The sequence below is a fragment of the Eretmochelys imbricata genome, chromosome 1 (genome assembly GCF_965152235.1).
Source record: "Eretmochelys imbricata isolate rEreImb1 chromosome 1, rEreImb1.hap1, whole genome shotgun sequence".
In the NCBI taxonomy this organism is placed as follows: domain Eukaryota; kingdom Metazoa; phylum Chordata; order Testudines; family Cheloniidae; genus Eretmochelys; species Eretmochelys imbricata.
Genome location: NC_135572.1, coordinates 51,934,038 through 51,948,066, shown reverse-complemented (window position 1 = coordinate 51,948,066; position 14,029 = coordinate 51,934,038). Strand labels below are relative to the sequence as shown.

Here is a 14,029-nt window from a genome sequence, read left to right as displayed (position 1 = left end):
TTTTGAGCTATCATGTAGTCTCCTCTGCTTTGAAATGCCAACACACAATTAGTCATGTCAGTCCACAGTTTAGAAGTGCTCCAAAATTCTTCACTGATACTGAGCTCTCACATACAAAGTGTAATTCAGTGACACCACTAACATCTATGTATGAGTAAGACACCGTACCGCATCCTCACAACTTGTGACCTGCCTTATTAATAAATTGCTGTCATCTCCGGACTAGGACTAGGGCATTGCTATGTGTTTAGACACGAAATCATCAATCCTGAGGAAAATACAACTAGTGCAGAATTCAATAACTCAGCTCCTCAAAAACACAGGCTACTGTGAGTATATTAAACCTGTCCTCTGACCATTACACTAGGTCCCCATTCCTCAGAATATCATGTCTACTTCAAGATCTTTGGCCTTATCTTCGGAGCTAGGGGGGGTGTAACTAAATGATTACCTAAAGAGAGGCTTCCAGATCAAGACAAGGTTTATAGTTGATAACTCTGTTTCTCTAGTGTCTGAGGCATGCATTACTACCTACAAGGTTATCTTGGCCACCACTTGGCCTTCCTTAATTATGCCCTTACGCTGTCCCCTCTACTGCATGAGAGCTCTGCAAAGAAGGGTGTCAACCTGTCCCATGTAAGAAAGTCATTCTTGGCCAGCAGGGCCTGGCAGTTTGCCACATGCAGTGAAACTGAGGAGTGTGCCTTCCTCCCAAATAGGTCACTCATTTGGGGACTGTGTCTTTCGGTGTACCTTTGCTCAACCTTAACTTCTCTTGTACAGCTGATGCAACCAAAGGGCCTGGATTGGCTTGAGTGCAGAAGTACTCAAACGCTAAAGGGGGAACCTAGTACCATTTCTTGACTCATTTTGCTGTTGGTACTATAGTGAATCATATCTGCCACAGAGATTTTAGCTGGATCTAGCAGTCCCTCATCAACAGGGAGCGTAATCCTGATTGACCAGAAGCTGACAGCATGTCACACTGCATATGGGATTTCTTTGATATGACCAAAAAGTCTTTATGTCTGGGGTCTCAGCAATCCTCACAAAGAGCTCCTGGAACACTTTAAATACATCCAGTGCCTGGACTGATGCTGGAGATACCACTTCATACAGCAATCATCTTCTTTTTGTATTGCATTTGAAAAGCAATGGGCTGAGATTATAAGTGAGATTCAAAAGCCATTCTAATACTTCTGGATTAACCAGATGGATCCCCCTGGTGCCACCACTGCTAGCGTGAATGGGGCAGTTGTCCATGATGTGTTGCATGGTTTGTACCTCATCACAGTCACATTTTGGCAATTCTTTGATTTTCCATTTCTGGAGGAAATTCCACACCTTCTCTGCATTGTCTGAATGCATTAAGTACAGTTCAGTGCTTCCTGGGATTCTGGTTTCTCTGTACTCCTTTCATTGAATCTTCAATCAAGTCTTTGTTTGGGACATCACAAGTGGCCTCCTGATTCAAGTCAGTAAGTGTGGTGTCCTTTCTATTGGCCTGTAATGTTGGCGTGTGTATCCAGAAATGCGTCCTGGATTTGAGTTGAGAGGGTGGCAGTGAATTGAAAACTTGTATCAGCAGGTTCAGAGCAACCAGAATCTTCTTGTACTCCTGGACCACGGAGCAACCAGAATCTTCTTGAACTCCCGGACCACAGCATTGTCTCACTTGATGTTGGCAGGTGCAATGCCCGCCAAAACTAGAAGCCACAGTATTGGCATTGATTTGAGAAAGCCGTTAAACATTCTTAAGTATGGCATTAATTCAGTGTCAACAATATTAGCATGGGAGCTGTTGCACCAGACTGGTGGACAACATTCCACTGTTGGCAAGAGCCTAGCTTGTATTGACGTTTGAAGTGTGTGCACATCATATCCCCAGCATGTGCCAGAAAGTTTCTGGATGATGTTAACCCTTTTCTTTATCTTCTTTAGGTGTTGTCAAGGTGTTGGCTAGAGCTCAGTGTCTGATTACAGGTAACGCTAACGTACTGTGGATTGTGGCCACACGAAAGAGGCAGATGAGAAAAGTCCACTTTCAGAGGCACTTTGGCCTCATGGTTACTCAAGTGGAAGGCAGAGAACAAGTGTTTTTGAAGCACTGGGTTTCAGTCGCCAAGCTCTGAAGTACATCTTAAGTGTCTGGAAGTCGTCGTTCATGACTTTTTCTGTGGCCTTCAGAGAGAACACTTGTGTTGTTAGTTCAATGTCATTTGCAGAGATGAATTTACAAGATGATGGGACTGGAATGTCACTGGTATAGAGATTGAACAATGCAGGTGCTAAAACATATCCCTATGGGAGGCTGTTGTTCAATCTCTGTGATTTACTGGCAGATGTGCTAAGGTGTACGGTAAATCTTCTGTTATTCAGCATCTAGGTGATGAGTCTGATGGTTGATTCACATGGGAAAGCTAATGGTAACTTCAGCATGAGCCCTTTGCACCATACAGTATTTTATTCAGAAAAAAAAGGTCTATGAATGCTGATGTTTGTAATTTTCACTGATAATCAGATTCTAGGTAGCTGGTTAAGGTCACAGCAGTTGCGAGCAGTTCTAAATCCAGCCTGCTCTTTGGGGACCAGTTGCTCCAGTGTCAGCTGTAACTTTAAAAGTAGGAGCTACTCCAACAGTTAAAGCAACTGGTAAGGAGGGAGATGGGCTGGTAACTTTTTAGGTCAATGGCCTCTTTTCTGGCTTAAAATGGTTATAAACTTGGTTACCTTCCACACTTTTGGTATAATACCAGAAGAGTGGATGTTGCTGAAGAAGCCTACCAGCCGCTTTCTTGCTTTTGGACCAAGTTCTTCAAGAATTCTGGATACAGTCTGTTCATTCCGCCCTATTTTCTGATTTAGTGTTGGAAACACCCTTGGTCCACTTCATCTACTATGTAGGGGGCAGAAAGGGGTGAAGTTACCAGGTGCTGATTTAGTGCACAGTAAAGTTGTTTGTGGACTTGCCACCTGGATGTTTTAGTCATCGGCACAAGGGAGTTGGCAATTAACTGCGTGGAGATGGCATGTGCACTTAGTTGAGGTAGTTTGTAGGCTGCTGGAGCCACACTGCCTAAAAGACAGAGGAGCTTCCAGGCTTTGTGACTTGACCCAGTGAAGTCAAGCACCATCACCATTTCATACCACCTTGTTCTTGCTGAGTTCAAAGATTCAAGCAATACCATTGCAATTACAGGGCTTTTGTTGGCTTGACATTGGTGGAAGAGTGCCTCGCTCTCTTCTGTCCAACAAGGAGTTGTGACATCACCCAGGGTACAGTCTGAACTGTTGAACAGCTGTGTCCCCTCAGTTCTCCAATCTGGGGTGCTTTTTACACTGCTTCGCTGTGTAAGCAACCACGCCTGGTCTGCACTCACACAGCCTTCAGCATGTAAATTACTCCCAGTTACACTGCATGGTTGCTATGGCCAGCCACGCATGGATTACACTGCAGAGTAATACCAGCAAACTCTCTGGTCCCAGACTTTACCCCAGAAATGTGCATCTTTGTACTGCCTAGCACCCTCCTGGACAATACAAACTCCTCTAAAGTCAGTCATTTATTAATAGAAAATGATATGCACACGCCTTGTTATCCCAAACGGAGTTTTCCAAACACTTCAATCCAAACGCACAGGTTTAGATAAAACAATAAAACTAGTTTATTAACTATAGAAATATAGATTTTAAATGATTACAAGTAATGAGGCATAAAAGTCAGAATTGGTTACATTTATTGGGAAATAAAAGTAAAACACAACTAATACCTAACTTAATAAGCTAAATAAATTCAAAAGCAAAGGTCTCTCTCACCACATGTTCCACCAGACTTTACTGGCTAAATCCCCTTCCAAACAGGATCTCTCCCGCATTCCAATGCTGCTTTTTTTTTGGTTTCTGCTGGTGTTGTTGGCGACATGAGTAGAGAGATAAGAAGAGAGAGATGTTTTGGGGCATCTGCCTTCTCTCCTTATAGTCCTTTCTCTTGCACAAGAATCATCTCCAGCTGAGGTTCAGCAGATAGAAATTCTGTTTGGACAGGAATCTCAAGCTGTTCCTTTGTCAAAATGTAGATTTTCATCCACACCATCTTTCCTGCCAAAGAATGGCCACTGAATCAGCTGATGGTCCATTTGATTTCATTGACACCTGACTGAAGAGTCAGTTTGTCTTTTGTCCCTGCTGTGGCTCCCAATAGAGCCCTGCACCTTCTTGGATATCTGCTTTATATCCATGGCTATAAACTGGGGGGCTCTACACCAGTAGTATTCTGGAGTTCATTTCTTTGGATCTGATGAGACCTTCATGGACTGATCTAGAAAGCAGAGTTTCAGCTTCATGACTTGTGCATTCTAGCAGAGAAGGATAAGCACACTGAACATCTGCTTGGAATATGCAATTCTCCCAGGCAGAAGAGACACTTACTGTCTCTAGCCTTCAAGGGAATAAGTTCATCACAGGATGGACATGGCTTGAAGCCTGCAGGTTTTGGTCCACCATGTTAAGGAGCCCACTACAAGGGACTCTGTATGAGGAGGTGTACGTCTGACCAGTTGTGTTAGGTCCAGACATGTCAGGTTAGTTCACAGCAGTCAATAAAGAGTTTAAAAGGTTTTGAAGACATTTAGCCTGAGCTAAAAATTAGCAGGTTGTATACTCCCCAGTTTTCATCTTGCTGCCAGGGGCAGTAAGGAGGAAGTGAGGGAGGGTTGCGAATATCCCATCCTTTCTGAGTTCATATGGTAGCAAAAGGTGGCACAAGGTGATGAACAGCCTGGATGGAGACTGCTACTAAAAAACCCCAAACTTCTCTGTCACATTCACAAGGTGCAGGTGTACCTCTAGTGAGTTCCACATTGATACATACTCAAAAGAAGAATAGTGCATATAAATGCTTTTGATTGAACTGCGGTTTTCTTAAGGTCCTCAAAGACTGCTTACTACTTTTTATGCTAAATATTTTTCACTGGTATGTACTGTGTATCATTGTTAAAAAGTTTCATCACTTTCATTATTGGCTGTCATTAGTTTGGCTCTGAGCCAATGAATTTCCAAATAATTTTACATGTATATTTCAGCAAATAAATGGAAATTTGAAATCCTAATTTTCAGGGACTGATATAACAGCTGTTAATGGGGTTCTTGATTTGTGAGACTACTACCATCAACTCTGCATATTCCCAATGTGAAATGAATTAAAGAGGCAAGCATAAAGCTGATAATTTACAATCAAATGCACAACTACAAAATGGGGAATAACTGACTAGAAGATGGTAGTACTGCTGAAAAGGATCTGGGGGTTGCAGTGGATCACAAATTGAACATGAGTCAACAGTGTGATGCAGTTGCAAAAAAGGCTAACAACATTCAGAGGTGCATTAGCAAGAGTGTTGTATATAAGACATGGAAGGTGATTGTCCTGCTCTACTCAGCAATGGTGAGGATTGATGGCTGGAATACTGTGCCCAATTCTGGGTGCCACACTTTAGGATGCATGGACAAATTGGAGAGATTCCAAAGGAGAGCAACACAAATGATAAAAGATTTCAAAAACCTGACTTATGAGGAAAGGTTTAAAAAAACCGTGCATGTTTCGTCCTGAGAAAAGGAGACTGGTGGGGACCTGATAATCTTCCAATGTGTTAAGGATTGTTATAAAGAAGATGATCAGTTATTCTCCTTGTCCACTGAATATAGACCAAGGAATAGTTGGCTTAATCTGCAGCAAGGAGATTTAGATTAGATATTAGGGAAAACTTTCTAACTATAGGAGTAGTTAAGATCTGGCGCAGGCTTCCAAGGAAGGCTGTGGAATCCCCATCACTGGAGGTTTTAACAACAGGTTGGACAAACACATGTATAGTGGGGAGGGATAGCTCAGTGCTTTGAGCATTGGCCTGCTAAACCCAGGGTTGTGAGTTCACTACTTGAGGGGGCCATTTGGGGTCTGGGGCAAAAATTGGGGATTGGTCCTGCTTTGAGTAGGGGTTGGACTAGATGAGATACCTTCCAACCCTGATATTCTATGGTTCTATGTCAGGGATGGTCTAGGTGTACTTAGCCTTGCCTCAACATCTTGATGATTTTTCAAGGTCCTTACAGCCCTACATTTCTATGATTCTAAGGACTGAAAAATTTTGCAGTGGCAATGTTCTTTTACAAATTGATATTTAATGGAATTTTCCTAGAAGATATTCTTCTTGCAAATATTACATTTATGTTTAAACCAGAAGCTCTTTTTATACTGAAAACTACTAAAATAGTGCCTATGAATAATACTTAACAATTATGCAACTTTTTAATTTTAATTGTCAAACATTAACTAATCCTCATAACAGCCCTTTGAGGCAGGTAAGTATTATCTCAATTTTAGAGATGAGAAAACTGAGACAGAGGTAACATAACTTGTCTAAGATTAGAGAGAGAGTCAGGAACAGAATCAGAAATAAACTCAGGAGTACCTGGGTAGTAATCCCATGTTCCTATAACTGGAAAATCGTGCCAGAATGTCATATAAATCATAACTACACAAATAAAAGCAGTTCAGACACCTATAGCACAACATTACCTTGAGTAAGCTAAAATACAAATATACTAATACACATTATTTAAAAACAGGATGCTATTTATCAAAACCCAAGCAACAGGAATGTGGACAATATGTTTTTACTTTAGGAGTCAAAACTAATTATTATAATGAAAAGTCTTGTTTCATTATATTTCCAGTGAAGTCATTAAAGATTACAATGGTACACAAATGTTTTGATGCAAAAACAACAAACAGGAAATCAAAATTAGGAAATCTTTTAATAACATCCATATTTTAAAACCTGAAGTTGGTGTAAGACTGAATGATTTAAAATTATGAACTACTCCCCTTGTACTTTTAATTTTGTTAAAAAAAGATGAGCTAGGCAGGGTTTATTTTGGTGAAACTGTTGATTTATTAAATAGATCATTCACAATCTAATTCAGACTTTTAAACTATTCTTACTCTTCATTTTGCACTTTAATAATTTAAAATCCAGTCGTTATTGCATAGTGATTATATGCAATTTTACATCCCATTAACCGTGCTTTGTTTTAATTATAAAGATCCTTTGTTAGATTCCTCTAAATGATCCAGTTTATAATTTCAGGCTGTCCTAGGGAGCACTTTAATTCAGCTGCACATTCATCAACTGTTTATGTCCTGTTAATTGTTGACAACTGCACAATTGCATTCTCTAGCTATGATTGATGAATCATATTCACAAGTTTAGCTATTAAGTAGAATAAATATTTATAACAATTTCCACTTAAAGGATTGTTATCTTTATCCCCAGAAGGGTAAATTAAAAACTGATCTGCTAACTGTGGAGGAGAACAAGTGTCCTAGTAATACACACACACATATTCTGAAACATACCTTTGACAAAAATATGTGGAAGAAGATGTACCTATGGATAGTTTGGTTAGACATTCATTTGATTGGGCCGAAAGAGCAAGTTCTTTAATACTGCTCCTTTTGCTTTGAAGGTTACTGCTAGATGGATGTACACAGTCCACTGATATTTCACGGTTATTGCATATGAACTTAAAAAATGCGGTTTATACATTTTTTCAGCAGTGTAATTTTATCGAGTGTGCAATAATCAGATGTGATTTTACTATCAGATGTTGTAAACAAAAAAAAAAATTGGGTGAGTTTTCCAGCTAAAATGGTTAAGTTTAAAAATCATGGGAGACAAGCCAAGAAATTTGGACAAAACTATAGAAACCAAGTTTACTGTACAGTTTACTATCATTTAATATTTATACAACAAAAGGCTTCAATAAATGATCCAGTCAGGATCATTTCCCAATTGTGATAGGTGCTCTACAAACACATACGAAGACATGATTCCTGCCCAGAAGAATTTAGTCACATGGGCCAGATTCTCAGATGACGTATATCAGTGTAGCTCCATTGCCTTCAGCGGAGCTGTGCTCATTTACACCAACTGAAAATCTAGCCCAAGTGTATAAACTTAGTTTCTAGATAGAGCTGTTTGCTGCATTATTTTTCAGTGTTTACTAGTCATCCTACGGCAAGAATGTACAACTGAACCGCATATGAATATATCATACAATTAGACAAAAAATTATGCTCCTTCAATAAAGATAACATTTCAACAACGGAAGATTTGATGTTTCTGTATTGTTAATGTCATACTACCAGTAAAAATGAAACTATAAAACAAACTGCAAAAAAAATCTTCAACAAGTGTATTATTATGAAGATTTTTGTTCAGCACCACATGTATCATCATCAAAGACATCTAGGTTTAAAAGGCTTCTACTCCTGGGTCAATAGAAGCTATATAGGCAATGGAGGTGATGACTACATCTGCCTTGGAATATCTTCTGCCAGCTAAGCCAGAGAGTGTACCATTATTGCTCAGCTGGCTGGATAGAGAGTATTGAAAAATGATGGCACAGGACAAAAGATAAAAGCAGACACAGACCAAAGTAACATTAAGATTACTCTAGTGTTAATAAATTATCTTAACTGCTTGTAAAACTAGGTAGCTCACATAAATTTGATGTTCAATCTGTTTTATGTAGTACCTTAGATAGAACCAAGTAGTCTAGATAAAATAATTTCTAATCAACTGAGAGTATAAGGAAGTGCATCTGTACAATCAATACTGTGCTCCTAAAGCAGATGGAGTGGCAGATGGGTTTACAGATTGGGCTCCCTAGATCCTCTGTGTAAAACAACCTTGCTACTCAGTAGGATAATGGCTCAAATCTCAAATAAACCTCAAACCTTTACACAGCACACAGGGTGTTTTCAGTCAATTATTAAGAGTTTAACATTTTATACCTTACTAAATTAAATATTTGCTTTGCACAGTATTTGTGCAGTAAATTTATTTTAATTAAAATGGCCTTTTCTTGAGTCTTTCTGGAGCAGATGGTGAGAAAGTAGTATCACCCAATGGAATGAAATGCAAAATGACTACTTGTCCAAAAGCTTTAAAATTAATTACCTTCCTTCATTGATGAGCTCAATAAACGCCAGTCCTGCGTTCTTCTGAATAGAATTCTGCCATTCCTAAAGGGAAAAGAATACCATGTTTAAAAAGCAGCAAGGAATTTTAACAGGAAGCCTGAATTTGACCTTGATGAGTGTCTGAGGATTATCTGATCAACATTTTGCATGGGATTGTCTGCTCACCATATGCTTTGTCTTTTAAAATACACCTTCGTACTTCTGTAACATAATAACTGAAATCCTATCAGTGGTAGATGAGCAGCCAATATAACAATTAACTGAAAAGTTTGAAAAATAACTATTAAAGATGACTTAGATTACCATTAACAAATCAAATTCTATTAACATGAAAAAATATTTCAAATATTCTCCTCAGTTTCAACCCGCCAGTGCCACTTTAGAAATTGAATGTAGTCACTGTCCATTCCCAATATGCTCTAAATATTCAGGAGTAGCCATTTTCCATGTATTTGGAGGGAAGCAAAGAGATGAGAACAATTGGGATGCTTTGAAGAAGCCAGACCTAAGTGGCCCTCCTGCTCTCATCTGATAGGAAACCATTATTATAACTGGTCTAACCTCCCACTTTGCCTTGCATCCCTGACTGCTTGATCCAATCTCTTCTCTCAAGGGGGAAGAAGCAGTACAAGACTTCCTGGCAGGAAGTTCACAGTACTTCTGTTCATTTGCTTATAGAAGTGCGGTATGTGAGTAGAGTTAGGCTGGCTGCATTAGGCTAAGAGGTGTCAGTAACAGAGAATTGTACTTAAAAATAGTGTGTTGTTATTGCTTCCATTTAGCTGAAACTTTAATTTTTGAATTGTACAGGTACTGTATTTCTCTATTGTCCTTGCATTTTTTACTTTTTTTTATTTGACTGTATTTCCACAGTGTTTCTTTTAAACCCTCCATTTTTATTCTCTTTTTTAAAAAAATAAGGGCCTGACATGTCACACTGCCCCCTGTGTAGTGAATCATACCTGTGCAAAGTGGATGTAAAATGCTACCATTCTGATTTGGTAGCATTTTACACCCGCTTTGCACAGGTGGATATGACTGCACAAGGTGCAAAGAAGCACTGGAGAACCATCGCTACAGTTAAAATCAGTTTATTTGATATGGTCTTCCAAGTTAACCTTTGACAATATCTTGCTTTTTGATATTAAATGTGAAATGCTCAGGGACAATGTGTTAAATTTTGTGATAGTAGTAAAAGGTAACATTTTCAATAACAAGATTCAACAACTAAAATTTTTCTGATTATAAAGATTAGAGACCCTTAAAGTCTGTCCAATGTCTCTACAAACTCTAATAAGTGAATAAGTAAACTTTAGGAGTTCTAAAAATCATCCTGCAATTCTCATTCCACTATAAGAGAGAGCTGAAATCTCAATTAATATTATCTTTATTGTAGTCCTCTCTTGTCTGTCTCCCCAGGAACTTAATTAGTCTGAATATTTTATTTCTTCCTTCATTTTTATTGCAACATTGAACCTTAATTGAATATTCAATTCTAAGATTTTAATAACCTAGTTAATTCCTCAATTACAGTACCTTAATCATAACTTCTTTTCAGAGAAACAATTCAATTATTTTGGTCCTTTTGTTTCTGTTCCTTGAATATGCCTGGAAAAATAAGTCTGAGGTCAACTCTATAGTTGTGACCTTCCTTTTCTTGGGGGCAGGTTCTCTGGGTTTTATAAAAACTGTCCAGGCTTCATGAAATCCATGTAGTTTAACCCTAGGATTATCCTTGATTTGAATTTCATATTGCAAGATTTCTTACTAATGGGGTGGTCACATCACATCTCTAAAATCATGACCTAAACCATCTTCAAAGTAAAGGCTCATAGGAAATTTCATTTTGATTACAGAAAGTGTTTCCTTAAGGCAGAAAGAATGGATCTGGAGAGGGAATGAAGCCTAAACAAACTTGCCAATACTGATCAGAGTGAGGATTAGGATCTAAACACTCCAACTCCCTCCCATTACTTCTATTACCATTACCTTTACCCTCCTTCATCCCCTCCCCACACACTCATTCCTACTGTTAGGGTACACATAAGAGAGAAAATATGGACCTGAGAAATTATTTTTCCAGGTTCTGCAGCTAACTGCTGATGAGCGAGAAGAAAAGACATGAGGTTACATGTGGGCTAGTCCTCCACATAAATTTTAAGCCAATTTTAGGACTCTTATCAAAGACGCCTCCTTGTACTTGCCTACTCTCATAATAAATGAGTTCCAGAATGACTGGCAACATGCTCCTGGAAGGCAACCAGCAAATATGGGGACCTCTTGGGATATTAGGTAAATCACGGCAATGAAAGAGTGTTAGGAACTTTTGAAGCAAAATCTGTATGAATCTCATTTTCCAAGTGAGGCTTTTTATAGATGGCACAAAGATGCCATCATGGTGGGTACAGTCTGGGGAGACTAAAGCTTCAGCTGCCTTTTATCTCCTTGACCTGCAGAGAAACTTATGTTCACCTTTTTCTGTCTCCCTTTGAAGCACAGAGAGCCATTTGTCATGGAGTCTGCAATTATACTCTGCAAAAATTGACAAATTTAAATGATAGATTATTAACCCCAATATCCACTATGGAACGATTAGTGCATCTCCACAATTTCAAGATTTTATCTGGTTTACACGTCTGAAAAATTTATATTAACCTTTGTAAGTCAGGATTTTCTGAGGTGTAGCAGACTACACTTGTAAGGTGGAGGGTGAGAGCTAATAGACACGACTCCATGCATTCTGTCCTCCTGGAACCAGCTAGCTCTCTCCACTCTTCAGGATGTACCACATAACTGTTTCCTACCTATAAGGTCTTTGCAGGATATATCCAGTATAAGCCTTTGCCACTCTGGTATCTAAGACCATTCACAAATACAAATGTCCTGATAGGGCAGTCAGTGAGAAATATCTTGACAGATTAGGAAGTGAGGGGATAGAAGGTACTATAGTTTTCTCTTTTATGACTGGTCTGGTAGGAGCACAGAGAATGCCCAGATCAGGATGTCATTGAGATAGGCATAGAGGTATATCACTTCCAGATAAAAACTGGCCCCTGGAACAACCAGGATCTTCATGAAGACCTAGGTATGAATGAGGCACCAAAGACAAGAGAGTGCTGATCACTGAGGGCAAATCAGAGAAACTGACAGTACCATGGGTGAGGGGATATACAGGCAGGTGCTCCACAGAACAATCTAGCAAAGGAAATTGGCCAGCATGAAGAAATGAATAAACTCTGAAACTTACATTAACAGAGGCAGATGCTCAGGATATGGAGGTCGAGGATGGGCCAGAAGACATTCCCACCATGAATAAGGATTTAATGGGAGTAAAGTCCCACTTCTCTTGCTTGCGGTTGGGAGACCAGGCAAATGACTCTTGCCAGAGGATCCTGAATTTCAGAGTGCAAGGCACAGGCACTCGTGTAAGCCTGAGAGATAAAAGGCTCAAAGGGAAAAGAAGCTCTTTACTTCCTCTATAGATGGGAAGAGCTAGCTCTGTCAAGATTAAATACTCTCACACAGTATTCTTGTCAGCAAGTTAAGGAAGTATGGGCTGGATGAATGCACTATAAGGTGGGTAGAAAGTTGGCTAGACTGTCGGGCTCAACGGGTAGTGATCAATGGCTCCATGTCTAGTTGGCAGCCAGTGTCAAGTGGAGTGCTCCAAGGGTCGGTCCTGGGGCCGGTTTTGTTCAATATCTTCATAAATGATCTGGAGGATGGTGTGGATTGCACTCTCAGCAAATTTGCGGATGATACTAAACTAGGAGGAGTGGTAGATACGCTGGAGGGCAGGGATAGGATACAGAGGGACCTAGACAAATTGGAGGATTGGGCCAAAAGAAATCTGATGAGGTTCAATAAGGAGAAGTGCAGGGTCCTGCACTTAGGACGGAAGAACCCAATGCACAGCTACAGACTAGGGACCGAATGGCTAGGCAGCAGTTCTACGGAAAAGAACCTAGGGGTGACAGTGGATGAGAAGCTGGATATGAGTCAGCAGTGTGCCCTTGTTGCCAAGAAGGCCAATGGCATTTTGGGATGTATAAGTAGGGGCATAGCGAGCAGATCGAGGGACGTGATCGTTCCCCTCTATTCGACATTGGTGAGGCCTCATCTGGAGTACTGTGTCCAGTTTTGGGCCCCACACTACAAGAAGGATGTGGATAAATTGGAGAGAGTCCAGCGAAGGGCAACAAAAGTGATTAGGGGACTGGAACACATGACTTATGAAGAGAGGCTGAGGGAACTGGGATTGTTTAGTCTGCAGAAGAGAAGAATGAGGGGGGATTTGATAGCTGCTTTCAACTACCTGAGAGGTGGTTCCAGAGAGGATGGTTCTAGACTATTCTCAGTGGTAGAAGAGGACAGGACAAGGAGTAATGGTCTCAAGTTGCAGTGGGGGAGGTTTAGGTTGAATATTAGGAAAAACTTTTTCACTAGGAGGGTGGTGAAACACTGGAATGCGTTACCTAGGGAGGTGGTAGAATCTCCTTCCTTAGAAGTTTTTAAGGTCAGGCTTGAGAAAGCCCTGGCTGGGATGATTTAATTGCGGATTGGTCCTGCTTTGAGCAGGGGGTTGGACTAGATGACCTCCTGAGGTCCCTTACAACCCTGATATTCTATGATTCTATGATTAATTTACATACTATAATTCAATCCAGTGCTGATCTGTACAGTGCACTATGCTTTATCATTTTGGAGTTTGTGATCTTGTTTTGGAAATATTAAATAGTGCATGTAAATATAGTTATGTATGGATGAGAGACTGTGAAAGATATAATCTGGGGAAAGCGTATCATCCTGACAAAACAGGTTGTGAACATTGGGTAGTGAGCCCAAATTCAACTAACAAACCAGAAATTCTGCCACAGCGACCAAACATTCTGTACAGACTTTGCCTTGTTTTGGGTTTCCTATCCAAATATTCTCGACCCTATGCGGAGATGACTTTGTTGAATCAGAACTGTGCAGCAGCTGAGCTAG

General features: G+C 39.9%; 1 protein-coding gene across 5 annotated transcripts in view; it reads right to left on the bottom strand.

The window, feature by feature from the left end:
• Nucleotides 1-14,029, bottom strand: part of NBEA (neurobeachin) — an 843,583-nt gene that overhangs the window by 375,093 nt on the left and 454,461 nt on the right. For all 5 annotated transcript variants that reach the window (XM_077806446.1, XM_077806437.1, XM_077806454.1 and 2 more), the window contains one exon: nucleotides 9,018-9,082. In XM_077806446.1, the coding sequence (XP_077662572.1) occupies nucleotides 9,018-9,082 (65 nt within the window). The remainder of the gene's footprint in view (nucleotides 1-9,017; nucleotides 9,083-14,029) is intronic.